At 52.9% G+C, this 26937-nt stretch overlaps 1 protein-coding gene across 1 annotated transcript in view; it reads right to left on the bottom strand.

The window, feature by feature from the left end:
- Positions 1-987: 987 nt before the first annotated feature.
- LOC122365410 (neuronal acetylcholine receptor subunit alpha-10-like) overlaps positions 988-26937 on the bottom strand; it is a 43519-nt gene continuing 17569 nt past the window's right edge. Inside the window, exons 3-10 of the mRNA XM_043336617.1 lie at positions 26097-26251; positions 23168-23351; positions 21939-22155; positions 19781-19915; positions 10007-10212; positions 6716-6863; positions 3685-3803; positions 988-2134 (exon numbers count right to left, since the gene is read on the bottom strand). Coding sequence (XP_043192552.1) covers positions 2036-2134; positions 3685-3803; positions 6716-6863; positions 10007-10212; positions 19781-19915; positions 21939-22155; positions 23168-23351; positions 26097-26251 — 1263 coding nt within the window. The 3' untranslated portion in view covers positions 988-2035. The remainder of the gene's footprint in view (positions 2135-3684; positions 3804-6715; positions 6864-10006; positions 10213-19780; positions 19916-21938; positions 22156-23167; positions 23352-26096; positions 26252-26937) is intronic.

Genomic DNA, 26937 nt, shown 5'->3' with positions numbered 1-26937 from the left:
GCCACTGAGTAGTGAGCGGCCACTGCACAGTGAGCGGCACTCTGCCACTGAGTGGTGAGCAGCCACTGCACAGTGAGCGGTACTCTGCCACTGAGTAGTGAGCAGCCACTGCACAGTGAGCGGCACTCTGCCACTGAGTAGTGAGCAGCCACTGTACAGTGAGCGGCAATCTGCCACTGAGTAGTGAGCAGCCACTGCACAGTGAGCGGCACTCTGCCACTGAATAGTAAGCAGCAGCCACTGCACAGTGAGCGGCACTCTGCCACTGCTGTGTCAACTGGGACCGGGTGATCCGAGACCTTGGCGGCTGACGTCAGCTATTGTCAGTTACATCAGTTATTGAAATAATTAAACAAATTAATCGGCTGTATGAGTAACTCAGAGGGCCTCTGACTAGTGGAGCGGTGTCCATTTTTTGTAGGTCAGTGCTGAGCAGCCGCAGAGTGGGGAGATCTATTGAGGCGGGTCTGAGCTCCCGTCTGTGATCTGGGCATCGTTAGTTGAACGCCATGACCTTCAGACTCGAGCGGCCTGGGGATCGAAATGGGTCCGACACGGTCTAATGGTGCTGGTCAGCTGCAGTACCGATTTTTTTACCAGTTTGCCGAGTGCAATTTGTTCTCAACAATAACAACCCACTACTATTAATACAGGTTGAGTCCTTCAACATGCCTCGATGGATGAGCGAGAGCAGCTGTGGTCAGGGTGCCGCTGAATCGCTCCAAGCAGAACTTGTAGCGAAACACCGTCTGGGTATCAGTCTCTGATTTCAGGGAATCCTGGCTCCTGTTCATGCAATAATTACGCTGGTCGCGACGTGGGTCGATTCACCAACCAGTAGTCGAGAGACGGGTCCTCGACTGCCCTCAATGGGGCCATGGCACCATTAGCCCCGATCGGCAAATCAGCGTCTCCGGTCTGATCCAATCGTTACGAATCTTATTTAACGTCCAATTTAGCCCGAGCGCGTCTGAATTATGAACAATCGCTGCTCTCAGAGTTTATTTTTGCTTGGATGGCTACAGTTGATGTCGGTTCGGTTAACGCTCACGTTACCTAGGCGCTGGTACGGGGAACACGGTCGGCGCCGACTGAAGTTCCTGCACGGCGCTGATCACATACCTACATAATCAAACTATGGAACACATCTCTGACTACACCAGAACTACACACGTACATCATTTCTCTCCGGCGGATAATTGCGTACTTATCCCATCCCTGCACTTGTTAATCTTCATGCCAATGGCCATATTTACAGATGAACATTTATGTTTTACATCATTGGAGCTCCTTTCAGCAGCATTTGTGACAGCTTCCCTCCGTAAAAACTCGCGGCTCGCTGTCGATGCCCCATTTACACACATATTCACACAACAACTCACACCAACTCGATATGCCTCAATATTCGTGTCACTTTGACAGGATTTTGCGCTTTTCGTCTTATTTTGCGAACACCATCCTCCGTGTACCTGTCATCTCAATTACAAAAGACCATGCAACTTTTATGAGGGTCTATATGGAGTTCACACGAAGTGACGAATCACTTCAATTTCACACTGTTTAGGTTCTTGTGAGCAGTCGAGCAGAGGGACGCAGGAGCGTGAATGTCTCCCACACACAGTTATCAACTTCATCATTTTCATTCCTCATGTCCTTCAGCTCGCGTGGCTGAAGGTCTGGCGAAGTGGTCTCTGAACGCCATCACCGACACCTCCAATCACAACCACTGTCTGTGAACCAATGTCAGTGGCGCGGTCTGGGCGTGTCGTCCGAGCGACTCCCGCCTGTCACTGAGCGGAGGGGCTCTGAGAGGATCCGTTTAGAAGAGTGAGCGCTCTGCTGATCTCCCGGTGGACGCTGCGGACCGGCAGTGTCGCCTCTTCTCCTCAGTGCAGATTCGCCGTCCAGTGAGCGGGGCGGACGGACGGTTCTTTCTCCCTCAGCACGGGTTCGCCCAGCGGTGCGCGGTGGGACGACTGCTCCTCCCTCAGCACAGGTTCGCCCAGCGGTGCGCGGTGGGGCAGCTGCTCCTCCCTCAGTGCAGGTGCGGCGAGGACAGCAGGATGGCCGAGGTGGCCGTGGCCGTCGAGAGCAGAAAGATGAGCAGCAGCACCCGGTCACACACGATGGCCACCTGACGGGCGGAGGGACGCAGTGCTGGTCAGTAGGGGCGCCCTCTGGAGTCTGCGCCACCGATGGTCAGAAAGGGTGACTAAGTAGTAAGCCAACAACAATGCAGAGTACCTACGGAGTGGCGCACTTATGTATTGGTCAGCCTCAGGGCAGGTATCGATAATGCAACTGTTGCTGGCATTGCTGAGTAAGTGTGTCCCACACCGCCACCAGTACAAATCATGGTATATAGGACACCGGTGCTGCCACAGCTCAGGACACATTTCAGACACATTAGCGGAACATACGAGAATGTGGATCGTATTTCGCCTTATTAGCGGAATAATACTGGGAGTATTCCTCGTTATTCTGCGTAGTCGGCTGCAGTGATTAAGCTTTATTCGAAGCAAGGCAAGCAAATTGTAATAGTATATCGCACTCGATAAATGCGAACAATGGCATTTATAACAAAGCTGCCTTACGTGTTTAATTTACTCAAACCCCTTGATGTATATCTTACCTGCTGCCACTCCTGTCTGGTGTATCTCTCACCTGCTGGCACTCCTGCCTGGTGTAGGTATCTCTCTCACCTGCTGCCACTCCTGTCTGGTGTATGTATCTCTCTCACCTGCTGCCACTTCTGTCTGGTGTAGGTATCTCTCACCTGCTGCCACTCCTGTCTGGTGTAGGTATCTCTCTCACCTGCTGCCACTTCTGTCTGGTGTAGGTATCTCTCTTACCTGCTGCCACTCCTGTCTGGTGTAGGTATCTCTCACCTGCTGCCACTCCTGTCTGGTGTAGGTATCTCTCTCACCTGCTGCCACTCCTGTCTGGTGTAGGTATCTCTCTCACCTGCTGCCACTCCTGTCTGGTGTATGTATCTCTCTTACCTGCTGCCACTCCTGTCTGGTGTAGGTATCTCTCTCACCTGCTGCCACTCCTGTCTGGTGTATGTATCTCTCTCACCTGCTGCCACTTCTGTCTGGTGTAGGTATATCTCTCACCTGCTGCCATTCCTGTCTGGTGTATGCATCTCTCTCACCTGCTGCCACTTCTGTCTGGTGTAGGTATCTCTCTTACCTGCTGCCACTCCTGTCTGGTGTAGGTATCTCTCTCACCTGCTGCCACTTCTGTCTGGTGTAGGTATCTCTCACCTGCTGCCACTCCTGTCTGGTGTAGGTATCTCTCTCACCTGCTGCCACTCCTGTCTGGTGTAGGTATCTCTCTCACCTGCTGCCACTCCTGTCTGGTGTAGGTATCTCTCTCACCTGCTGCCACTCCTGTCTGGTGTATGTATCTCTCACCTGCTGCCACTCCTGTCTGGGGTATGTATCTCTCTCACCTGCTGCCACTCCTGTCTGGTGTAGGTATCTCTCTCACCTGCTGCCACTCCTGTCTGGTGCAGGTATCCCTCTCACCTGCTGCCACTCCTGTCTGGTGTAGGTATCTCTCTCACCTGCTGCCACTCCTGTCTGGTGTAGGTATCTCTCTCTCACCTGCTGCCACTCCTGTCTGGTGTAGGTATCTCTCTCACCTGCTGCCACTTCTGTCTGGTGTAGGTATCTCTCTCACCTGCTGCCACTCCTGCCTGGTGGCGTCCCGGTACTCCTGCTCCTCCAGACGCGTCTCGTTCCTCTCGATCGTCTGGTATATCCTGTTGAGCACGCGCACAAAGTTGCGCTCAAAGTCCTCTGAAACGGACACGGATGTGTGAGCGCGGCCGCTGGAAGACTGGTCAGCATTGGAACAGTACGGCTATTTAGGGGAATGTATAGTGGAGTACGGCCGGTGCTGCTCGAGGAGGCTGTGGGATGACCCGTAAATAAGGCAGACATGAGCTGCGCCCCCGGCAGAGGGTCGAATGACCCGCCGCCCCGGATCAGCCGCTAATGACTCCCCCGGCTGATTATATTCAGCCGCGGAAATGGATACGGCTTGGACGCCGCCGGCACCGGCGTAATAGATACCCAATTAGGGTATGACCTCATGCCCGGCAAAAGAAAAATATACCGACCATGACGCACGACCTGTATATGAGAGCTTAGCCTAGGTAACGATATAGGAGAGCAAGGGAGCAGGCGGCTGCGAGGGGAGTCCAAGGGCCGCGAGAAAACCTGGTCACGGTGGAGCTCGTCGGCCGCTTTCAGTGTAGGAGTTACGCTTCTTGTGTAAGTTTCAGTTTTCCAGTGTATAATCTGTCGTTCCAGTGCCTTTTAAATGCTTTGCATTACTTTTGACCTGATGCCTTCCTGACCGCTATCTAGTTAGTAGTTCACCATACACACGGCCTTGTAATGCGCCGTATCATCAGGGCCGATTCGTGCGGCACAGCTTGCTTCAGGGCTCAGGCGTATGACTGGTGAGCCATCTGTTAGCTGGAGTAGGAGCTACACGTGCGTTGCGGCACAGTATGCTTCAGGCGTATGACTGGTGAGCCATCTGTTGGCCGGAGTAGGAACTACGCATGCGTTGCGGCACAGTATGCTTCAGGCGTATTACTGGTAAGCCATCTGTCGGCCGGAGTAGGAACTACGTGCGCTGCGGCACAGCGTGGAACAGGCGCACTACTTGAGAGCCATCTATCGGCAGGATCGGGAACTGGCAAGTCATGCGGCACAGCATGTAAAAGACGCACTACCGGGGAGCCATCTACCGGCAGAATTAGATACTGGGAGTCATGCGGCACAGCATGTGACAGGCGCACGTCTCAACAGCCATCTATTGGCTGGAATAGGAACTACCTGCTGGTCACAGCGGGAGTCATTGGTGACTAGACTTAGAACCGCGTAGGTAAGTGCTTAGTGCTTAGCCATGCGAGGTCATATCTGTGTTGGCGGATGGGACGAGTGGCGGAAAATTGTATAAGATTGGTGACTGGTGTGTAATTTGGACGATTGCCAGATATTACTCCAGACGGTCACGCTGCTCGTGAAACGGTATCACCAGAGCTGCGTCCGTTCCTGACGCAGCCGTGGTCTCTGAGCAGTGGCGAGGAGTTGCGCCGACGAACCTCCGAGTCCATTGGCACACTGAGTCGCGCTCAGCGTCCATTGGCCCACTCTGAGTGTGGGCGCCGGTCGGGTCCGGGGCCGTGCGTGGCGGCGGCGGCCGGCCGGCCGTCGTTACGGGCACCGGCTAATAAGGCGGCGGCGTGCCGACACCCGGCGCGCCGGCTGTCCCCGAGGACGAATCTGCGCATTGATCACGCTGTATCTCGCCGGTCGGGCCTGTAATATCGCGTGTCGCGCACGGCGGGTCGCGCGGCGCCGCCGCTGTGACCGGCACAATATCCGTCAGTGGCGGCTGGCGCCGCGCTCACGGAGCGCCGGACCGCCTGCCGGACCTCCCGCCGGTGCCGGCACGCCCGGCAGACACGGACTCGGGGTGGGATCGGCACGCGGCTCCACCGGATGGGTCTGCGGCTCGACCGGCACGCATACGCGCGACCGCCCGCCGCGCGCCGACCGCGGGGCGGTGGTATGGAGCTTGCCGGTCAGACCGGGGCGGTGATATGGGTCAGGGTGCGCCCAGAGGAGCTATGACGCTACAGCCAGTATTGGGGTCAGACGTGCTCCAAACGCACGGCCAGCCCGAGCGTGGCAGTTAGCGAGGCGCCGGCTGAGACCACGCGACCACGGTGATATAAGACGGACACTTAAAGGGACCCTCCCACCTTAACATTAGTTTTGAGTTGAGATAGCCAAGTTTGCGGCCAGGCTCAGAAACCACCATTTATCCTGGTCGCAACCCCTGCAGCTTTATGGTGTTCAAGAAATTTCTTCCCTTTACTTGCAGGGTGGGACCAGCGTGGTCCCTATCTCTTAACCATTACGGGAATCTGATGACGTCATCAGGCTTTCGAACGTCCGTTAAATGTTTGACTAAAACGTTTTGTAGCACGCGGTGGTATATGCTGCTTTGCGCGCAACAAATGCCGCACTTTCAAATAAAGTCGCTAGGAACAGCGGAGATCCCAAAAAGTAAACAAAAGTAAAAGTCTAATATCTTGAAAACCGGTGAATATTTTTCGATGAAATTTGGTAGATATTCGTTTTTGCTCTTTCTGAACCGAGTGACATCACTTTCATGCCAATTCATTAACTTTTTTGAAGGTGGGAGGGTCCCTTTAAAATTATTTAACTTTGTGTGACGGAGTTGGCTGCGAGATCGGTCGAAATGCGTTCCTAGATTCGGCAGCAGGCAGCAGTTCGTTGTAGAGTGATATGCCATGCATACAAAGCGCTTGTTTTGTTGAGAAAACTACTGAGAAGTGACTGGTATGACTGGTAGGGGTTAGGGGTTAAGGTGGTAGTGGTTAGAACCGTGGAGTACTGGCCGATGGAGACTATAATGGTGACGAGTTATGAGTGGGAACTGGGTACTGACGTCTCCCGACCGATGACTGGGTAGGGTGCTGCTGACGTCTCCCGCCACTGACCGGAGGCGGGGACTGGGTACTGACGCCTCCCGCCACTGACCGGAGGCGGGGACTAGGTACTGCTGACGCCTCCCGCCACTGACCGGAGGGCGGTGACTGGGTACTGACGCCTCCCGCCACTGACCGGAGGGCGGGGACTGGGTACTGACGCCTCCCGGCACTGACCGGAGGGCGGCAGCATGGTGGGCGGCTCGGTGGTGTGGTGGCCCCGCCGGCACGGGTAGCGCAGACTGTCCAGACTGTCGCCGTCGGCCATGGTGCGCCGGTCACGGCCCAGCGAGTTGAGCAGTCCGTCCGCCCGCTGCGTCAGGTCCTGAAACCGAGCACCACCCCGTCACACAATACACTGTGGGAGTCTCGGGCGGGGGGCAGCATGAAGACATACCACTTCTTAGCGTTACATGGTTGAACGTATAGCGTGTCTGGTTCAGTTCGGTATCAATGAAGTGGCGATGCTGAAAATGCAATAACATGCTAAAAACCGAGACCCTGTTAACAATTCTCGGTTTTGTCATTTTCTCCATCCGGCGAATGATTTCATATGATGAAATGTAATGTTTCCTCTGTTCGGCCATTGTTGTTGAGATTTATATTTATGAGCCCGAAAGTTAAATAGCAATCAATTCGTTCATCTAACTGCGGTTAAGTTAAGTGTTTTGCAGGTCTCAATGTCTTAATCTAATCCAGTTTCGGCAGAAGGGATTTTCATGAGCTTTTCTGAACTTCACCAGCGCGGTTGTGAGTTCTTCAATTTTGTTGGACTCTAACTTTGGCCACAGAAGCCTCTGAGTATTCTGGGATGGGGGGATTTGAGGTCGATGTCATTGCCACTTCAGATAGTCATTCCGGAAGAGGTCTGGGTTCGAGTCGTTTCTGCACAGGTAAACTTTCCCACGGTTGCATAAAATGAGCACAAATCTTTACGAACTCAGCGGAGCAGACGGCATCGGGAATAGTAATGGTGCAATGTCAAAAGCCCCCATGACCAGGTTTATTTTGATATTGTTTTTGCTATTACCTTGCAAATGGTGGTCTACTTACTAGTTACAAAGCACTAAACAACAACAGCATCACCCCTAAAAAACAACAAACACCCTTTTTAACTTGTTTGGCATTCGTGTCTATTTGGATGAAATTAATTCAATTATAAATCCGCTCAACCATCAGAACAGCCCACGGATTAGCGTTCTTGGAAATGGCACGCAATTCCGTTTTACATCGCGCTTACTTCCTTTTACAACCTTAACCCGGCAGGCGGTGGGCCTACCAGCCACCTTCCGCGCGGTGGGGGGGGGGCACTTTTTTGCCCCCCCCCCGTATCTCCGAAACTACTGGACGGATCCGGAAAATTCAAACGGTGTTCGATAGCCCTGTCAAATTTGTCGAGCGAAACCAAATTTCATTGACCTCGGGGTCACCGATAACGTCACAGGTCAGGTCAAAGATAAAATGTTTCACCGTTCACGGGGCTTGTAGGGAAAGCGCTATAACACCGAGTAAAACGCATTTTGTCGAAAATCAGCGATAAGGCGTCAGTTGTCTAGTACATATGTTGCTATTAGAGGTCACTGGTCATACCAGGTCAGGTCACAGGTCAGGTCACCAAGGGTCACCACATGAGCCCAACTTAACTAAGGTTATGCGATGCATGTTTTATGGCCAGTTTTTCATTTCCAACTCAATGGTGTTGGTTATAAGACCATCAGGTACGGTTTAGGTCACCTTCTGGTGGAGGTCAGGTCGAGGTCAGGTCAAGGTCAGGTCAAAAAAGGTCAAATTTCAAAGTTGATATTTTTTGCATAAAATGGGTATTGATTCGATGCAGCTCGTCACGGGGAGTCTAATGGTGGTCTTTGTTTTGCGCTACGAGGTCTAGAATTGCTAAAAATTGAGTTTGAAAATTTGATGTCATCAATTTTGAAGTTTTTTCGCTATAACTTCGCCAAAAAAAGAGGTATCGATCTCAAATTTGGTATGTAGATAGAAGGCGGTAGGGGCTATCACATTTATTCCGGTTTTTTCGAAATTCAAAAAACTTTTGGATTTTTTGGCTATTATATTCAGAAAATCTATTTTTTGATATTTGGGGGTCAAAATCCAAAAAATTCGAAAAACCGAAATAGCAGTTTTGTAGCCCTTTTAATTCCACACCTTTTATGTTTGAAACATTTTTCTGTATCTCTAAAGCTGTAGGCCTGACAGCTCTTCCCGCGAAACCTTTTTTTGGGTCGAAAATGGCAAAAATGACGTCACTCTGACGTCATTAGCGGCCAACCTATCATAGCCTTTGGAAAAATTTTTGGTCACCATGTGCGCTAGCTGCTCCCGGGAGGGTACTGAAAGTTTGGTGACGATCGGCGCAGCGGTTCTCGAGATATATCGAAAAAACTAAAGGGGGGGGCAAAAAAATGCCCCCCCCCCCCCACCGCCTGGAAGGTTAATGATTGGATATTGATATATTTTGTATCCTTTGGGTGGATTTCAGCCAGCCTGTCAGAAGGTGTCACAGCTGACGCGCCATTCTTCAGTCGGTATAGTCTCCTCTCAGACGATGGTTCTTTTTCGGAGCGGGCGCGTCCGCCGGATTATTGTCGGCCGACTATGCGGGCGGCGCGGCGACTGTTTTCGGCCCGGCCCGCGCCGATCGCATGTAAACGACAGTCAATAAGCCGGCCCGGCTCTGCGCCCCGTATCCATATTTGACATGGGGCTCGTCTGTGTGGTCAGTAACTATTTGTGAGCCGTGTGCTCTGCCGACTACTGGCCCTCGTCTACTGAGCGATCGGAGAAGGCAGCGTCATAAGCGGCAAACGGAGGGATTAGTCCGGTGTGTTCTTTCATGCAAAAAAGCATTGCAGAATGAAAGCAGCTCCGTCCTTTTGTATAATACGATTGATGTCATGGTCAAGCACTGTCAAAACGTGCAAATTGTGTGATTACCAATTGAAACGGACGTCCATTTTATTCCAGTCCTGACTGATACAAATTGGGCCACCAATAAACAAGTCAGTAACTTGCAGTTTGTCCTACGTTGTACCAATAGTTTCACATCTTTTATACACTAGTTGTTGATGCATTACTGTACCAACGGCCCCGTATTCCCCGAATCGAGTGATAAAATCTAATGGTGCTATCTCGCGACGGCCGCTGGGGAATCACAGGAAATTAACTTAACGCCGCGCAAGACAAATAGAGGAAGCAGCTGGTGCCTGAGACCAGTCGTTGGCATTGATCCCGGTATCAGACTCAGGAAATATTCCCGCCAGTTGTGTGCCGAACAGTGCTGTCTGTCCAGAGGAGACTCCGTCTGTCCCGGGGAGATATGCGCAGACACTCTCCGCCAGTGCTGTCTATCCTGAGGAGACGCCTATCCTGCAGAGAAACTCACAGCTACTCACCGCCAGTGCTGTCTATCCTGAGCAGACTCCTACCATTGAGAAGCTCAGGGCTACTCACCGCCATGGCGCCGCGCGGCCGGCCCGGCCGGATCGGCGGCTTCTCGAAGTGGATGAAGACGATACGCGACAGGAAGCCCAGCACAATGGTGCGCACGAGGCGCGGCACCTCGATACCGCGCGAGCCGCGGTGGAAGATGTTGAGCGTCAGCACGGACAGGCCGGAGGCGAACGAGACCAGGCAGATGGTGACCCCATAGTACAGGCCTGAAACACACGGACGGCGTGTCTATCACAGGGTGACCCCGTAGTACAGGCCTGAAACACACGGACGGTGTGTCTATCACAGGGTGACCCCGTAGTACAGGCCTGAAACACACGGACGGCGTGTCTATCAGAGCTGTGGGAGACCCGGCCCGGGTCGCGGTGACCCGTCTCCGAGATACCTATTGCAGGGCTGGAGGACGATTGAGTACTGGATTCGTGGTACGTGAAGTAAATTAAGTGCTGCTATTATTGCCTGATATGCTCATCGCGCTATGAAGAAGTGCTATGACTGAAATATGTCTCTGAAAACATGGAACTTCATTTTCAGCATGCACTGCTGAATATAAAGTGCTTAGATCTCGTCTGGATGATAAATATTGAAAAGCGTTACGATCGATGTATCCTCAATGACCTGAACGGGGCCTTTGTCTTAGTTATTCGCTAGACTACGGCCGCTCTCAGAACAGTCAATTTGAAAGGAATTTACTGATTGGCCTCATTTCGGTATACAGATTGATTCATAACTAGTCAGAACCAATCCCACTCGAAAGACGTCCTTGGTGACCCTCGTGCTTCTTGTTGTATCTCGGATTTTCAGGAAAAAGCTCATCTGGGGCTAGTGGCTGTAGGTTGAAGAGCACCCTAAACACTGCCGTGAGACCGGGCTGGACCATTTTTTACGTGTTTATCAGCGTCTGGGGAAGGCAAAGAACACGACAGTGTTCCACTGACCGGCCAAGGGTCAGGACGTGTGCGGCCCCGCTCCGCCCGCCCGGTGACCCCGTGACCCCGACCCGGTGTTTGTGCGGTCAGCGGCCAGTGCTCAGCCGTCCAGCCCGGCGGTGAGGGGATCTAGTGCGGACTAGTGCGTGGCGCGGCGGCGGGTGATTGAAGCAAAAATGCCGGAACTCAGTGATTTGAAGGCGGGACTTCTTGCCATGCTTGGCGATGCGGAGATTCGCGCAACACTGAGGGAGCTCTTCGGCCTTGAAGAGAAAGAGAAGGAGATCCGAGAGCTAAAGGAGGAGGTGGCGGCCAGCAAGCTGGTGATCTCCCAGCAGGAGGAGCGTCTTGCCGACCTCGAGCAGTATTCGCGGCGGAACTGCTTGAACTTTACAGGGGTGCCGGAATCGAGAGATGAAAATACTGTGCAACTCGCTATCGACCTTGCCAAGATGGCTAACGTCAAGTTAGAACGGGCGGATATCGACAGGGCACACCGCGTCGGCAGACCCAGGGAGGCTGCCCCAAACCAGCCAGCCCCGTCGCCTCGCACCCTGGTCGTAAAGTACGTCTCGTACTTAAAGCGTGAAGCTGTATGGTTTGGTCGGAAGCAGCTGAGGCAGGCTAAGCCGCCGCGGAGTTCTGGTCTGACCGACGGAGCAACCAAGGAGGTATTCGTGCAAGAGAACCTGACTCGCAAGAACCAAGAGATCATGTATCTTGCGCGGCAGCTGAAGCGGGCCGGGAAGCTGTGGGCGGTTTGGTCGGACGGCTGTGTACTGAAGGTTAAGCAGTCCCAGCAGTCGGCGACGGTGAGGCTGAGGTGCAAGACTGATCTCCGTCGATTCGAGTAGCAGTTACGCCGTCGGAGATCGCGAGGTAGCTCTTCCAGCTTGACTGCCAGCTGGGTGCCTGCCCGTGGTCGGTGCCGACGGCCGGCTGCCCGCCTACCGTCCCTGCTCGTTGTCGACGCCGTGGTCGGTGCCGACGGCCGGCTGCCCACCTGCTGAGCCCCGCTGTCTACGTCTCCGTCGACGCCGTGGTCGGTGCCGACGACCGGCTGCCCGCCTGCCGTTCCCGCTCGTCTCTGCCGGCACTGTGTTCGGTGCCGACGGCGGCGGCTGTCCGTCTGTCGTCCCCGGTCGTCTCTGCCGGCGCCATGGTCGTCGGTGCCGGCGGCCGGCTGCCCACCTGCTGAGCCCCGCTGTCTACGCCTCCGTCGACGCCATGGTCGGTGCCGACGGCCGGCTGCCCACCTGCTGAGCCCCGCTGTCTCCGTCTCCGTCGACGCCGTGGTCAGTGCCGACGGCCGGCTGCCCGCCTGCCGTTCCCGCTGTCTACGTCTCCACCTGCTGAGCCCCGCTATATACGTCTCCGTCGACGCCGTGGTCGGTGCCGACGGCCGGCTGCCCGCCTGCTGTTCCCGCTCGTCTCTGCCGGCACTGTGTTCGGTGCCGACGGCGGCAGCCCGCCTGCTGAGCCCCGCTGTCTACGCCTCCGTCGACGCCGTGGTCGGGCCGACGGCCGGCTGCCCGCCTGCCGTTCCCGCTGTCTACGTCTCCACCTGCTGAGCCCCGCTGTCTCCGTCTCCGTCGACGCCGTGGTCGGTGCCGACGGCCGGCTGCCCATCTGCTGAGCCCCGCTGTCTACGTCTCCGTCGACGCCGTGGTCGGTGCCGACGGCCGGCTGCCCGCCTGCTGTTCCCACTCGTCTCTGCCGTCACTGTGTTCGGTGCCGACGGCCGGCTGCCCGCCTGCCGTTCCCGCTCGTCTCTGCCGGCGCTGTGTTCGGTGCCGACGGCGGCGGCTGTCCGTCTGTCATCCCCGGTCGTCTGCCAGCGCCATGGTCGTCGGTGCCGGCGGCCGGCTGCCCACCTGCTGAGACCCGATGTCTCCGTCTCCGTCGACGCCGTGGTCGGTGCCGGCGGCCGGCGGCCCGCCTGCCGTTCCCGCTCGTCTCTGCCGTCACTGTGTTCGGTAGCGACGGCCGGCTGCCCGCCTGCCGTTCCCGCTCGTCTCTGCCGGCGCTGTGTTCGGTGCCGACGGCGGCGGCCCGCCTGCTGAGCCCCGCTGTCTACGTCTCCGTCGACGCCGTGGTCGGGCCGACGGCCGGCTGCCCACCTGCTGAGCCCCGCTGTCTCCGTCTCCGTCGACGCCGTCGTTGGTGCCGACGGCCGGCTGCCCGCCTGCCGTTCCCGCTCGTCTCTGCCGTCACTGTGTTCGGTGCCGACGGCCGGCTGCCCGCCTGCCGTTCCCGCTCGTCTCTGCCGGCACTGTGTTCGATGCCGACGGCGGCAGCCCGCCTGCTGAGCCCCGCTGTCTACGCCTCCGTCGACGCCGTGGTCGGGCCGACGGCCGGTTGCCCGCCTGCCGTTCCCGCTGTCTACGTCTCCACCTGCTGAGCCCCGCTGTCTACGTCTCCGTCGACGCCGTGGTCGGTGCCGACGGCCGGCTGCCCACCTGCTGAGCCCCGCTGTCTACGTCTCCGTCGACGCCGTGGTCGGTGCCGACGGCCGGCTGCCCGCCTGCTGTTCCCGCTCGTCTCTGCCGGCACTGTGTTCGGTGCCGACGGCGGCGGCCCGCCTGCTGAGCCCCGCTGTCTACGCCTCCGTCGACGCCGTGGTCGGGCCGGCGGCCGGCTGCCCGCCTGCCGTTCCCGCTGTCTACGTCTCCACCTGCTGAGCCCCGCTGTCTCCGTCTCCGTCGACGCCGTGGTCGGTGCCGACGGCCGGCTGCCCACCTGCTGAGCCCCGCTGTCTACGTCTCCGTCGACGCCGTGGTCGGTGCCGACGGCCGGCTGCCCACCTGCTGAGCCCCGCTGTCTCCGTCTCCGTCGACGCCGTGGTCGGTGCCGACGGCCGGCTGCCCGCCTGCCGTTCCCGCTCGTCTCTGCCGTCACTGTGTTCGGTGCCGACGGCCGGCTGCCCGCCTGCCGTTCCCGCTCGTCTCTGCCGGCACTGTGTTCGGTGCCGACGGTGGCAGCCCGCCTGCTGAGCCCCGCTGTCTACGCCTCCGTCGACGCCGTGGTCGGGCCGACGGCCGGCTGCCCGCCTGCCGTTCCCGCTGTCTACGTCTCCACCTGCTGAGCCCCGCTGTCTCCGTCTCCGTCGACGCCGTGGTCGGTGCCGACGGCCGGCTGCCCACCTGCTGAGCCCCGCTGTCTACGTCTCCGTCGACGCCGTGGTCGGTGCCGACGGCCGGCTGCCCACCTGCTGAGCCCCGCTGTCTACGTCTCCGTCGACGCCGTGGTCGGTGCCGACGGCCGGCTGCCCACCTGCTGAGCCCCGCTGTCTCCGTCTCCGTCGACGCCGTGGTCGGTGCCGGCGGTCGGCTGCCCACCTGCTGAGCCCCGCTGTCTACGTCTCCGTCGACGCCGTGGTCGGGCCGACGGCCGGCTGCCCACCTGCTGAGCCCCGCTGTCTACGTCTCCGTCAACGCCGTGGTCGGGCCGACGGCCGGCGGCCCGCCTGCCATTCCCGCTGTCTACGTCTCCACCTGCTGAGCCCCGCTGTCTCCGTCTCCGTCGACGCCGTGGTCGGGCCGACAGCCGGCTGCCCACCTGCTGAGCCCCGCTGTCTACGTCTCCGTCGACGCCGTGGTCAGGCCAGCGGCCGGCTGCCCACCTGCTGAGCCCCGCTGTCTACGTCTCCGTCGACGCCGTGGTCGGTGCCGGCGGCCGGCTGCCCGCCTGCCGTTCCCGCTCGTCTCTGCCGGCGCTGTGTTCGGTGCCGACGGCGGCGGCTGTCCGTCTGCGTCCCCGGTCGTCTGTCTGCGCCATGGTCGTCGGTGCCGGCGGCCGGCTGCCTGGCTGCCGTCCCTGCTCGTTGTCGGCGTCGTGGCCGGCTGCCTGCGCCGTTGGCGGTGCCGGCGGCCGGCTGTCTGCCCGCCTGACGTCCACGGTCGTCGGTCCTCAGACGGGCGACTGACGTCCTCGCTCGTCTCTGGTCGTCGCTCGTCTCCGTCGACGCTGGTTTGGTGGTCGGCGTGTAGTGGGCGGTACAGGTGATCAAGTGTTTGGGTACTATTGCCTTGTGCTTGGGGCTTCCGAGGGGAGGGAGAGCTGGGGTTTGGATGCGACGGGGGGGGGCTGTTTGGATCTGGGATTACGACCGGGCTTCCGGGGTGGCGGCTGGGGGATGGGGATGGGGGGGGGGGGTCGGGGCGTCGGCTTGGGTTTGTTAAACTCTTCGTGTGACGTAAGGTACTCTTTTAAGTGTCAGCAGTGAATGTAAGTAGTTTTAGAGTTCAGATGTATTTATCCATGTGTATTCTTTCTGCTACGTTCTGCTTTGCCATTTGTTTTGTTTTTGTTTTTGTCAGTTTCCGTAAGTTTAAATCGTTTAATTTTACCGTCTATCTGAGTTATTTTGTTATATGCATTGTTTGGTCTTGTTGTTTGATTGTTTTGTTATGTGAATGTTCTGTTTATCGCCCGTCGCCGCGCCACCGACATCTGCTGAGCGTCATTTCACTTTCTTCAGGTCCCGGGTGCCGGGCTGCTTCAGTTGGGTCGGCGGCGTCTACACCAGACACGTCAACACATTCTAGATCTTCAAGCGGAAGCCACAACAACCACATCATCGTATCACACGTAAATATAAATTCCATCACATCTCGCTGCCGACTTGACGAGCTATCCTACTTTTCCTCTCTTCACGAGATCGACATACTGGGACTTTCTGAGACAAAGCTTGACGACACAGTACACCCTTCTCTTTACACCCTTGACAACTTTCATGACCCATTAACTAAACATAGGAATAGAAATGGGGGAGGGGTGGCTATGTACGTGCGCAGTAATATTCCGGTTAAACGACTCTTTCATCTCGAACATCACGACTATGAATGGATTTGGTGTCTGATAAAATTAGGTAAATTTAGTGTAATAGTGTGCACAGTATACCTTCCTCCGAATATGACCGCACCACAGCATAATAAGTTCTTAGAAAACTTAAACGAATCCATAACCCTAGCTCAAGTCCACTCACCAGACAATATTGTTATTTTGGGAGATTTTAATGCTGGAAACACATATCTCAACTCAGACTTATTTAACCATAGCCCCGTAACACCATTTGAAATTACCCTACAGGATGAACTTTATTCACTCAACCTCAAGCAGCTCATTAATCAACCCACACGTTATGCAGACACCAGTGTTACCAATTTACGCGATCTTCTTATAGTATCAAACCCAGAAATGGTCCTTGACAGTGGTACACTTCCTCCTTTTTCAAAAATTGATCATTTACCAATATTTGCCTGTCTTAACATAAGTCGCCCCTCCAGCGTAACATATTCCATTAAACTATGGGACTACAGACATATGGACGCAGACAAACTGACACGACTTTTGATGGACACTGACTGGGACAGACTTTTGGACTGTGACTTGGACGACGCAGCATATAACTTGACTGACGCTCTATTAACTGCAGCCAAAGCAGCCATTCCAAGTCGGAAAATTACAATAAAATCTCACGACAAACCATGGCTTACCATTGAACTTAAACGAGAAATACGCAAGCGGAATAGGCTTTTCAACATAGCAAAAAGACGTAACACGGACGATGACTGGGAACGATGGAGACGACAGCGAAACAAGACCACAGAGACAAACCAAAGACTTAAAAATAGACACATACAAAACCAAATTGACAAACTTCTTGACCATAAAAAGGACCCACGATCATATTACAAAATTTTAAACAGTATTATCGGAAAAAGGACTCATCGTAGCATGCCACCGCTTATAAATCAAGACGGCATACCAATCTCAGACGACTTTGACAAAGCGACAATCTTAAATGACCACTTTGCATCCCAGACTCGACTGGACACACACAACTTGCAAATGCCTGAAATCCCTATTCCTGTTCCCCCTATTCCTCCGCTAACGGATGTCCAAGTCACCGAGCCCGAAGTTCTCAAAATTCTAAATTCCTTAGACATCAACAAGGCAACAGGCCCGGACAAAATTCCTAACAAATTATTAAAAATGTGTGCACTTTTACTTGCTGAACCTCTGTCCAAACTCTTTAACAAATCACTTCAACTAGGAAGGTTCCCCTCACTTTGGAAAAAAGCCTGTGTCACTCCAATCTTCAAGCAAAAGGGATCTAGCTCAGATCCAACAAACTATCGTCCTATTAGTCTACTTCCCAATCTCTCTAAAATTCTCGAAAAAATCGTTTTTTCCAAGATATATTCTCATTTGAATGGAAACAACTTACTTTCAGAAAAACAAAGTGGATATCGTCCGGGCCATAGCACACAAATTCAGCTCTTGTATCTAACTCACCAGCTATACTCTGCTCTAAACAAAAGTCAAAACTTTACAGCTATCTATCTTGACATCTCGAAATATTTTGATAAAATTTGGCATGATGGACTCCTTTTAAAATGCAAAATCGAGTGCAATATTTCCGGTTCTCTGCTAGCCTGGCTTAACTCTTACCTTACAGATCGCAAACAGGTTGTTCGTGTTGGAAACAGTCTATCATCATCCCAAAAAATACTATCCGGTTGCCCCCAGGGCTCGGTGCTTGGACCTCTTCTGGCCTTAATTTACCTCAACGATCTATCAAACAAGACCAAAAATGACGCTCTCTTTTACGCTGACGACACTTCACTTTACTCTTCCCATCCCCACGACAGTCAGGATCATAGACGCTCCTTGCAGAACGACCTGGACGAGATTAAACGATATGGGACTGACTGGGCCATCACCTTCAACGCTAAAAAGACACTACAACAGACATTTACAAACCGACGAGACAGCTGTCCTCCAGCACTCACATTTGACGGGCAGGACATACCGACCGTGACAAGTCATAAACATCTCGGACTGACACTCTCGACGGACCTTCACTTTCGCGCACACATCAATAACGTCATTCGGACAATTAACATTCTCCTAGGACCGATATATCCCGTGGCTAAGCTTCTTCCTAGACCAGTCTTGAACAAGATTTACTCTACCTATATAACACCTCATTTCGACTATTGTGATATTGTTTACGACGGACATTTGACATCAACTGACGCCATCCGACTCCAGACGCTTCAGAACCGCTGTGCCAGACTTGTAACAGGGACGCTTTATCGAACACCAACTACCGCATTACTTACCGAACTAGGATGGGAACGACTTGAGACAAGACGATTAATTCATAAGCTTCTATTCTTTCACAGACTTTACTTCAATCATCCTCCTCTCCCTTCATACATTAAAGACATATTGACAGAAACCAGACAAGACGCCACGGGACTTAGACTTCGCAATGCTCAATCTCTTACTTTCCCCCCTACCAATCTCACTTCTTTCTATAGAGCCTTTTTTCCTTCGACAATAAGACTCTGGAATACTCTCCCAGACACATTGCGTAACACCTCATCCCGCTCCGCTTTTGCTCGTCAAGTCTGGCAGCGATTTGGGGCACCAGAGCCACCCACTTTCTTTTCTTTCGGCAACAAAACGCGTAACACACTACACACACGATTGAGAGTGGGCATGACGACTCTCAAGGCACACCTGTTCAATATACAACACCCCAACACACCCAGCCCAGTATGTGCTTGCGGTTATCACGATGAGAACACAACTCACTTCATACTCTGGTGCCCACTTTACCATACACAAAGAGTAAAACTTATAAATGCAGTTCGAATCATCACTCCAAATTTTGACAATTTCTCAGCAAAATTAAAACTTGATACCCTTCTCTTTGCAAAAGACTTAAACAAGCATCAAGGCACACAAATCACCCATCACCTTCAGACATTTATTGTAGAGACAAATCGGTTTATCAATACAACATAACTGTTAAGTTAGTGCATTTAAGTACCATTGATATTAATGCAACACACTGCTTACATAACACTACACTACATTACAAAACACAAAACATGACACTATGACGCAAGCTGGCCCGATTGGAGTCGTCCGTCGCCTGGGGCCGGGTACTGTCTGCTTTTTTGGCTCGGCGGGTTTCGGGCGGGGTCGACGCTTTCTGATACTTTGGTTTGGTCATGTGTTCTTTGTTTAACTTAATTGGAGAGGCGCCTTTGATTTAAGCTTTTTGCTTTTGCGCCAATCCTCTATTGTTTTGTTCGTTGTTCTTGTTTACATATGGAAAAAAAAATACAATGAACTGAAACTGAACTGACAGAGCCTGATTCACGTAGTCTGCAAGTCGCGTGCCCCAAACAGTCTTTGTTTCCCAGAAGGATATATCATTACCATATCAGAGCCAGTATGTGACGTGCCAAAGAAATAACCGGGTAAAAGAGGTTTGATAAGTTGGTTTCAAAATTGAGATGGGTCGACTGAGCATCAACAAGATACCTAGCATAAGCTAGCACGAAATGTAATCGGTGCTTAACGTCATGCTTTCACCGTAAACCTGAAGGAATTCCGACCAACAGCAGGTATTCAGAGGAACCGATTTTCGAGGCATTTGTTTGCACAACTCAAGCTGTGCAAAACATCTGATCAGCTGAAACAGCCACCAGCCCGTATCAGTCTCAGCATGCGGGTGCCCGCCTAGTTGTGGTAAATAAGACCGCTTACACAAAGATCATCTAGGAATCATGTTTTGGTTATCTGTATATTGAAATTCGAAGAATTTGAGGCATAATTATATCACATTTCAGAATGTTGATGACGCGAGCTTTATTTGAAGAAAAAAAAACACACGATTCGTCAATCGTCGTGAAGGAAACCAACTGTATGCATGATGGCGCACAAGACAAACCACTTCCCTTTCCTGGCTGCCCCCATCTCAATATTGCCTAATACCGTCTGTGTCGGACGGATGGGTGCCGGACAGCGGCGTCTGACTCACTGATGAGCGGCGTCTTCTCGGTGGGCGGCAGGCTCTCTCTGATGGTCATCAGGAACACGGTCATGGAGAGCACGGCGGAGATGCCGAGCGTCACTTTCTCGCCCGACTCGGAGGGCACGTAGAACACGAGCAGTGCTGCAGGCACGGAGAACGGGGCGGGTCAGCACTTCAGCAGCACGGAACGGGGCGAGTTAGTCTCCGCCGACGGCACGGAAAGGGGCAGCGGGGCAGCGTCAGTCGCCGTACGCAGTGACTGGAGTTAGCTAATTAAACAGATGTCCGTACAACTCTCAAGTCTGGCTTGTGTGGTGAATGCGTGGTTTGAGAGGCGATCGGGTTGGCGCTGGCGCTGCAGCGGTGCAGATGAATTCTCAAAGTCGGGTCAATGGCGGCTATCGGCTGACCAGCGGGCCCCCGAGCGGGCGTTAGCGCCGTCTGAGCCATTGAGTCGTCGAGTCGCCGGCGGCCGTTCGGCCAGAGCTCTCTTTACGAGCGGCGGTCGCCGATCGGCGTCTCCGAGCCATATTGTCATACAGCTGGTGTGAGCGGCCTGTGAACCGATCGGGCCCCCGCAGCAGCCTGTTTCGATCGAGCTGTCCGGCTCCGATAGGGGCGGCGGCTCGGCGAAGGGGCTCATTGGTTACCCAGCCGGCGGCGCCGCTCTCCAGCTGACGCCCCGCCGGCCGGCCGGCGTGCTGATGGCGACAGCCCCACTGGAGCCGCCAACAGCGACCATACGCCCTCAACATATTCATCTTTGTATTGCCTAGATGTGACCTTCAACGATGACGCCTTATTTGTTCTCTCTATTAATATGTGGCTAATAAGTGTTTGAACACTTCTGGGCCAGCTGGCTGTGGTAACAAACGCACATCCCTATATCCCGGCCTTATCCTCTACCCAGTGCAGTGGGTCAGTTGGTCAGTAACAGTAGCAGTGACCAGCCAGCTGGAGTCACCCTGTCGCGCCGGCCACTGCACTGGCTCGGCATGCCGGCGACTGAGACCGGCACCAGACGCCGGCCACTGGCAGAGTTATGCGTCCCATCCGTCGCGCATCGGATCGCGGCACGGCGATAAGAATGGCTGAACGGGACGCGTCATCCGTCAGCCGTCAGCGTCCGCCGGCGTCCCCGCGCGCCGGCTGATCGCTCGACCGTCGACTGCCGGCGGCTGGACTGGGGCAACGCGGAGATGACAGGCTGCCTCCGGATGGAGGAGGAGGACTCAACAGGGTGCAAGCCTAATTCCGTCAGGACGTTTTTAGTGCTCTTGACTGTTTTACCTGCTCTGGAATATTTACGGCGGTTCAAAGAGTGAATAGCGCTTCACGACCCAAGCATCTTACAATTTAATTTGCACTGTGTTAAACGTTCTGATTTTCATAATGTAGGTTACATAATTCTTTTAGACTTATGAATGCGTTTTGCACTAATGGCATTTGGTAATCCACAAAGTGGGAGCTCACGACCATCCGATAGTTCCGCCCGTTTGATGCGCTCTGCTCTGCGCCATATTAGGGCTGTAACGACTGTCCCAATCTGCTGCCAGAGGCCTCCCGGCTCAAGTGGCCCACATTACGAGTCCAACGCACCACAGACCACTCGGCGCCAGCTAACTCATTAGGCAAATGATCGTCGCTTCTCGCCTTTATCGACAGTTGTGCGACGGTTCCCGAGTCGGCCGGCTCCAAGTTGCGTCATTAGTCAGCGCCTGAGGCGGCTGCGGCAGTGGGGGGAGGGGGAGTCCGTGCCGTCCCGTCCCGTCTCGCTGCTGCTCTGCGCATCCATCACACACTCCGCGGACCCGCCCGGTCCGGACCCGGCCCGCCACGCTCCCTGAGACACCGCCGAGAGATGTGTCCCGATGGATGGGCAGCTGAATGCAGTGTGATTCCTGGCCAGATGAATGATTCAGCCACGACTGAGGAGAGGATTGAATCCCGCGATGGTGTAGTTCAGAAGCTGTGGCTTTGTTCGGGCTGATGTTGGTCGGTGCATAAAGTGTGAAACTAGCTGACGGCCCGCACAGACTGGGGAATTGTGAATAAATAGGTACTACTTAAACAGCGAAAAGCTGACCTTATTCAAGGATGCTTCTATCTCTGGTGAGAGATTTTAATACTGTCCCCACAGACTGTTGTAGTGTCGTGGACTCACCGATGCCGTTGATGAGTATGCAGGGCAGAATAAGGTTGAACACGTAAAACATGGGCCGCCGTCGCAGCCGGATCGTGTACGTGATGTCCGGGTACGGCTCCGGACAGCAGCTGTAGTTCTGCACGTTGCGCTTGGCGCTGAAGTCGACCAGGTCGAACTCGCCGTTGGACTGGTAGTTGGAGAGATCGCCGTCCGGAGATTCGCTGATTATGTCCACCTGGTAATGGAGGTGGAGAGCGGTGAGTCTGCGGAGTGGAGGTGGAGGCTGTTTGTCCACCTGGTAGTGGAGGTGGAATGGAGGGGAGACTGATGCGTCCGCTGTGGTACGACGGTGGCGTGGAGGTGGATGGTGCTTGTCCACCTGGGAGTGGAGGTGGATGAATGTGGAATGAAAGGCGAATGATGAAGGTACGGTGCGGGTGAACAGTGAAATGATGGTGGTGGAGGCCGTTTTGATGAAGGTTTTATGTGTTTGAGGTCTCATACGTTTGATTCTACCAAATCAATGGTTTATGGCTTGTCTTCATTCAACACAACTATGATTGATTCGTGCTAACGTCTTTATGATGGAGAAGATCGTAATTGGATCACATTTCAAATCTTTGTAGTTTGTTATCCAAAAGCCAATTGTGAGCTCTCTGGGGGTACTCAAGCTCGCGTGGGGTAACGCACTGTTTCGCAATGGTTTGACACCGCGGACGCACATTCGGCTGATTTTATCGCGTGTGAGGATCGACATTTGATGAGGGAAGCTCATCCGCTCAGGATTTATAGCCTGAGGCGGCGAATTTACCGCCCCAGTTCGACACTGAGTCGCCGCGATGGGTATCTACGACACCATAGTAAATCAGCAGAGATCCACCCTGTCACCCGTCTGTCAAACTACAGAGTCAGACTCGTCTTAGCAGTACGATTTGTAAACTACAGGATATATTTTTATGAACATGTCATTTGTCAGGGTTCTCTATTTATGTTCAACTTTGACTGACGCATAGCATATATAAATTGGCGATTATAATTTGTATGAAGTTGATGGGTATTTTTAGATCAACTAATGCTCTACAAAGCTTATGGTTCGATCGGAGCCCAAGGAAACAAACGCTCATTTTGAAATTATAACTAACTAAAATCACCTCACGCCTCACCCTTTCCCATCCTGTGTTCACACATCAGAGCCCAGAGGACAGCCCAGGTCTACCCACGTCGTTGGTAGCCGGATGGTCACGCACCGTGTATCCATCGTAGGTCCAGCTGGCCCACTTCATCTCGCAGCTCTGGATGTCGAAGGGGAAGTACTCGACGTCCATGTCACACGACGACTGGTAGATGCCGTGCGACAGCCACGTCACCTGGCCGTTGCTGTTGACGATGACGTTCGTGTTGATGACGGCCGTGCTGTACTGCGAGTCGGCGCTGACGGTCGTCGGGAGAGGACAGGGAGTGTTAGTTCGGTCTGGGAGTTGTTAACAACTGTCCAGAGATGTTGGAAGGTGACAGTCTAGCGGTGTGCTCTGCCGACTAAATGTTTGGCATGATGAGGAGATGCATTGCAAATAGAATATAGCTGCAATGCCGGAAATATTTGGTGCAAAGTTAAATTCACAAGCACTGAAGTTTGTTTTTAGCCTATTTCAGATGAGAATTGCTTTGACACTTCGAATTGATTCGTCTGTGTAACATGGACGGAATGGTGTTCCCACAAGTCAAACGTTTCTGTGCCTGGTATAGGTATCCAGCGCAGTTCGGTGTTACGAATGTTTTCTTTCTGCATCCAACACACTGCAAAACAGGCAAGGAAGGAACAAACCATGCATTATTTAGTGAATGTTTTCTAGTAAGTTCTTAATAAGATTAACCGATCTCTACGGCCGGTGACGCTTCGTTGATTTTTTTTCGATCAAAGGAGGCGTGTTTCAGAATAATTGTTAAAACTTAAACTTGCAGCGCAGCTTCAACGAATGATTTCTTCAGCTTTCGGCGACAGTTGGGCAGATGGAAGTTTGAAGAGAAGGGACTGCTATTGATGGGTAGGATATCTCTGCGGGAAATCACCCCGTTAAGGCAGAGGAATCGCTGCAATATATCAGCCAGATATGATGCACCTCTGCTGCGGACAAATATGTGCAGATGTTTTCGCTCAGTGTCCCATCTACTTTTCACACGTTGTGTGGCGCTCAGATGTCTACAAACGTACGATTATGTAATTAGTTGAGGTAAAGCCGAAATCACTTCTTTGTTTTTAATGTGACAGTTGCTTTCGTGTAGTTGTCGTAACCGTAGACCGCCTTATGGATATACAGTATACACTTATACAGTACTGCTTGCGTTCTATAGCATAACGCACTTTTCGAAAGACCTTCAATGTGAAAGGTGCTACATAATATGTATATATGACTACGAACACAATCATATTTTGTACATGACTTGATTGGTAAACCTCAAGGCTTCAGAGAGACAGCCGTAGATGTGCAAGTTTTTATGGCTCCTGTTTGTGAAGAATCAAATTTTGATAATGCTAACGGTCATAACTTTGCAGCCATGTGCCGTCTCCGAGCGCCACTCCCCGTCCAAAGACGGGCACGAACGTTGGAAGAGGAGCAAAGTAAAAAGAAAGAAAGAAACTTATTATATACTACTCCGTTGAGTAGTTAGCATTGTCATAAAATGTCTGAAGTAAGTAATGTCGTTTGGCGTCTGGTGTTTTGTGTTTGTGAAATTTACATAACGCATCAGGATGCGCGACTACATGAGCAGTTGTAATTTAATCTGCAAGTCTGATGCGAAGATCAAATATTTTGGGCTATAGACGTTCAGCAATGCGCTCGAAACGGGAAAGTGAATTTACTTCGATTTGTTTGCGCCTCTTCAGTTCAAACAGTAAAATGCAAGCAGCAAAGTTGTTATAGATTCAGCGAACTTATTAGCAAGATGTTATTGCGGGCGACTGTACAAATCACAACACTGAAACCAGGGATATAGAGTGGTTTAGTCAAAAAGCGCTGGATGGGTGTGCTCTACGATCCGCGACACAGCAGTCAGTAGCGTAGGCGCCGAGCGAGAACCCCAGTAGGACGAGACGACACAGTCGGGGACCGACCTCCTGCAGTTGGCTGCTAATGGGTTATCTGGCGCGTACAGGTCTCGGGTACACGTGTCCGTCTGCACGTCCTGACGGTGCCGCAGCGGCGGGCCCGCGCTGCCGGATCAGTCGGCAACACAAGGCGGGTTACACGCATTTTAGTGGTACTAAACAGAATCTGCAGTGTTGCTTGTGAGTGAGGGAGGTACATAGGTGCTATAAAAAGCGTTGGCTATAAATTGTAAATCAGGATTTGGTCTGCCGAAAAGTTATCTATGTGGTTGGCAAGGACTGGGTAGTAAAGGCTCATAAGATATTTCCTTTATATTCCCACCAGTTGTTGGCAAGATAAGTATCGTAAGTGGGGGTGCTACCTTCATCTGCGCTTTCCTAATCGGTCCGGTGACTAGAAGCACCAATATTCTACATAAGAGAAGTTTGCCGATTTTGACTTCGTGCGGTTTAACTTCAATCCGTTCTTCACTGTTACATGCATTTAAGTATGTATTTAAGCATGTCCATGAATCTTAACAATTCACGAACAAAACAAGCTCCTGAATAAATAAATAAATAAATAGATAAATAAATAAATAAATAAATAAAAAACGCCTGTAACAAAAAGGCTAAAAAGTATTTCTGATGCGATATAGATTGCTTGTTGCAATGCGCACTATGAAAGAATCCAATAGATGACCAGAGTGCTAACGAAGTTACGCTCTCTAGAATGCCAAGTGCGCAGTACTTACTGTGAGACTGTGAGCGGAAAACTTGTTTTACTTATACAACACACCGCGTGGCCTCGCAACTTTCCTGGTGCATTATCTTTAATGCTATACGATAGTAGCCCAAATGCTTTACAATGCCTTTGCTGCTAATTGTTTCATTTTGTGGCATTGGTTTTATGTATCTGTCAACAATCCTCATCGCGGGATGATCATGCTTTCTTAGGTGTCGAAACGTGAGATCATAGTAGCAGTGTATTGAATACTGGAGCATGCTGCATGGAGAGCGCAGGCATCGGCGTTATTGACAGCAAAAGGTTGCTCAGAATGTCAAACGCTGCTCATCGGCACACTTACTTGTTGTAGAGAATGATGTCAGGTTTCCACACGCGGAAGTAAGGCACGCGTATTTTCTGGACCCCGCCGAAGTCGGAGGTGTTCCACGTGAGATGGTAGTCGGTCCAAACGTGGGTCAGCCAGCAGTTGGTCGTCAGAATCTGGTTTCTCTCGTCCTAAAAAAGAAGCGACGCTTATAAGTCATGCGGCACTGAATAATGCGTAACACATGTCTTATTTCTTTTTACAAAGGAATTTGATGCAAGACAGCACAGCGCCGCCGGTTACAGAGTTTCAAACCGGGCACTGAGAAACCCACTGTGTAGGTAGACTGTACCGCAGAACACCGGCGCATTGCGGGTCAGTCTACCTCTCAGAGGAACGGACCCGAACGACAGCCTCTGAGTCTGTGCTTTGACCGAATTCCGCGGCCACAACCGTCAGTGTTCCAGAACATTGTTAAGCATCGGTTGTGTGCTGTTTAATCTAGAGGGGCCGGATAAACTCCTATAATAAAAATAATCAAGGATACTTGAGGCTTACAGTGACTATGAAAATTGAAATGATTATTTTGACGCTTTTTACCGCCTCCGGCAACGAGCAACACGGGCGATCCATCGCAGGGGCGTCGGGGGCCTGACCACCATTCTCGCCCCTGCTGCCATTATCACTTGCCGGAGCCATTTATCTTATCCGCTGTCAGCGCCACAGTGGACGAGATAAAGCCCCCGCCGCCGTCTATTGTGCGTGAACAAATTCATTCTCCCCGATTTTTATTACTCGAATACCAAGAAGACACGTATTCATGGCCTTTTTGTGAAGCAGAGCACATGCCTGTTCCGCTGGTGTCGCCGGACTCAGG

Source organism: Amphibalanus amphitrite, unplaced genomic scaffold, assembly GCF_019059575.1.
Source record: "Amphibalanus amphitrite isolate SeventyFive unplaced genomic scaffold, NRLGWU_Aamphi_draft 000738F_arrow, whole genome shotgun sequence".
Taxonomy (NCBI): Eukaryota; Metazoa; Arthropoda; class Thecostraca; order Balanomorpha; family Balanidae; genus Amphibalanus; species Amphibalanus amphitrite.
The sequence above is the reverse complement of the archived record's forward strand: the minus strand, read 5'-3'. Positions and strand labels throughout refer to the sequence as shown.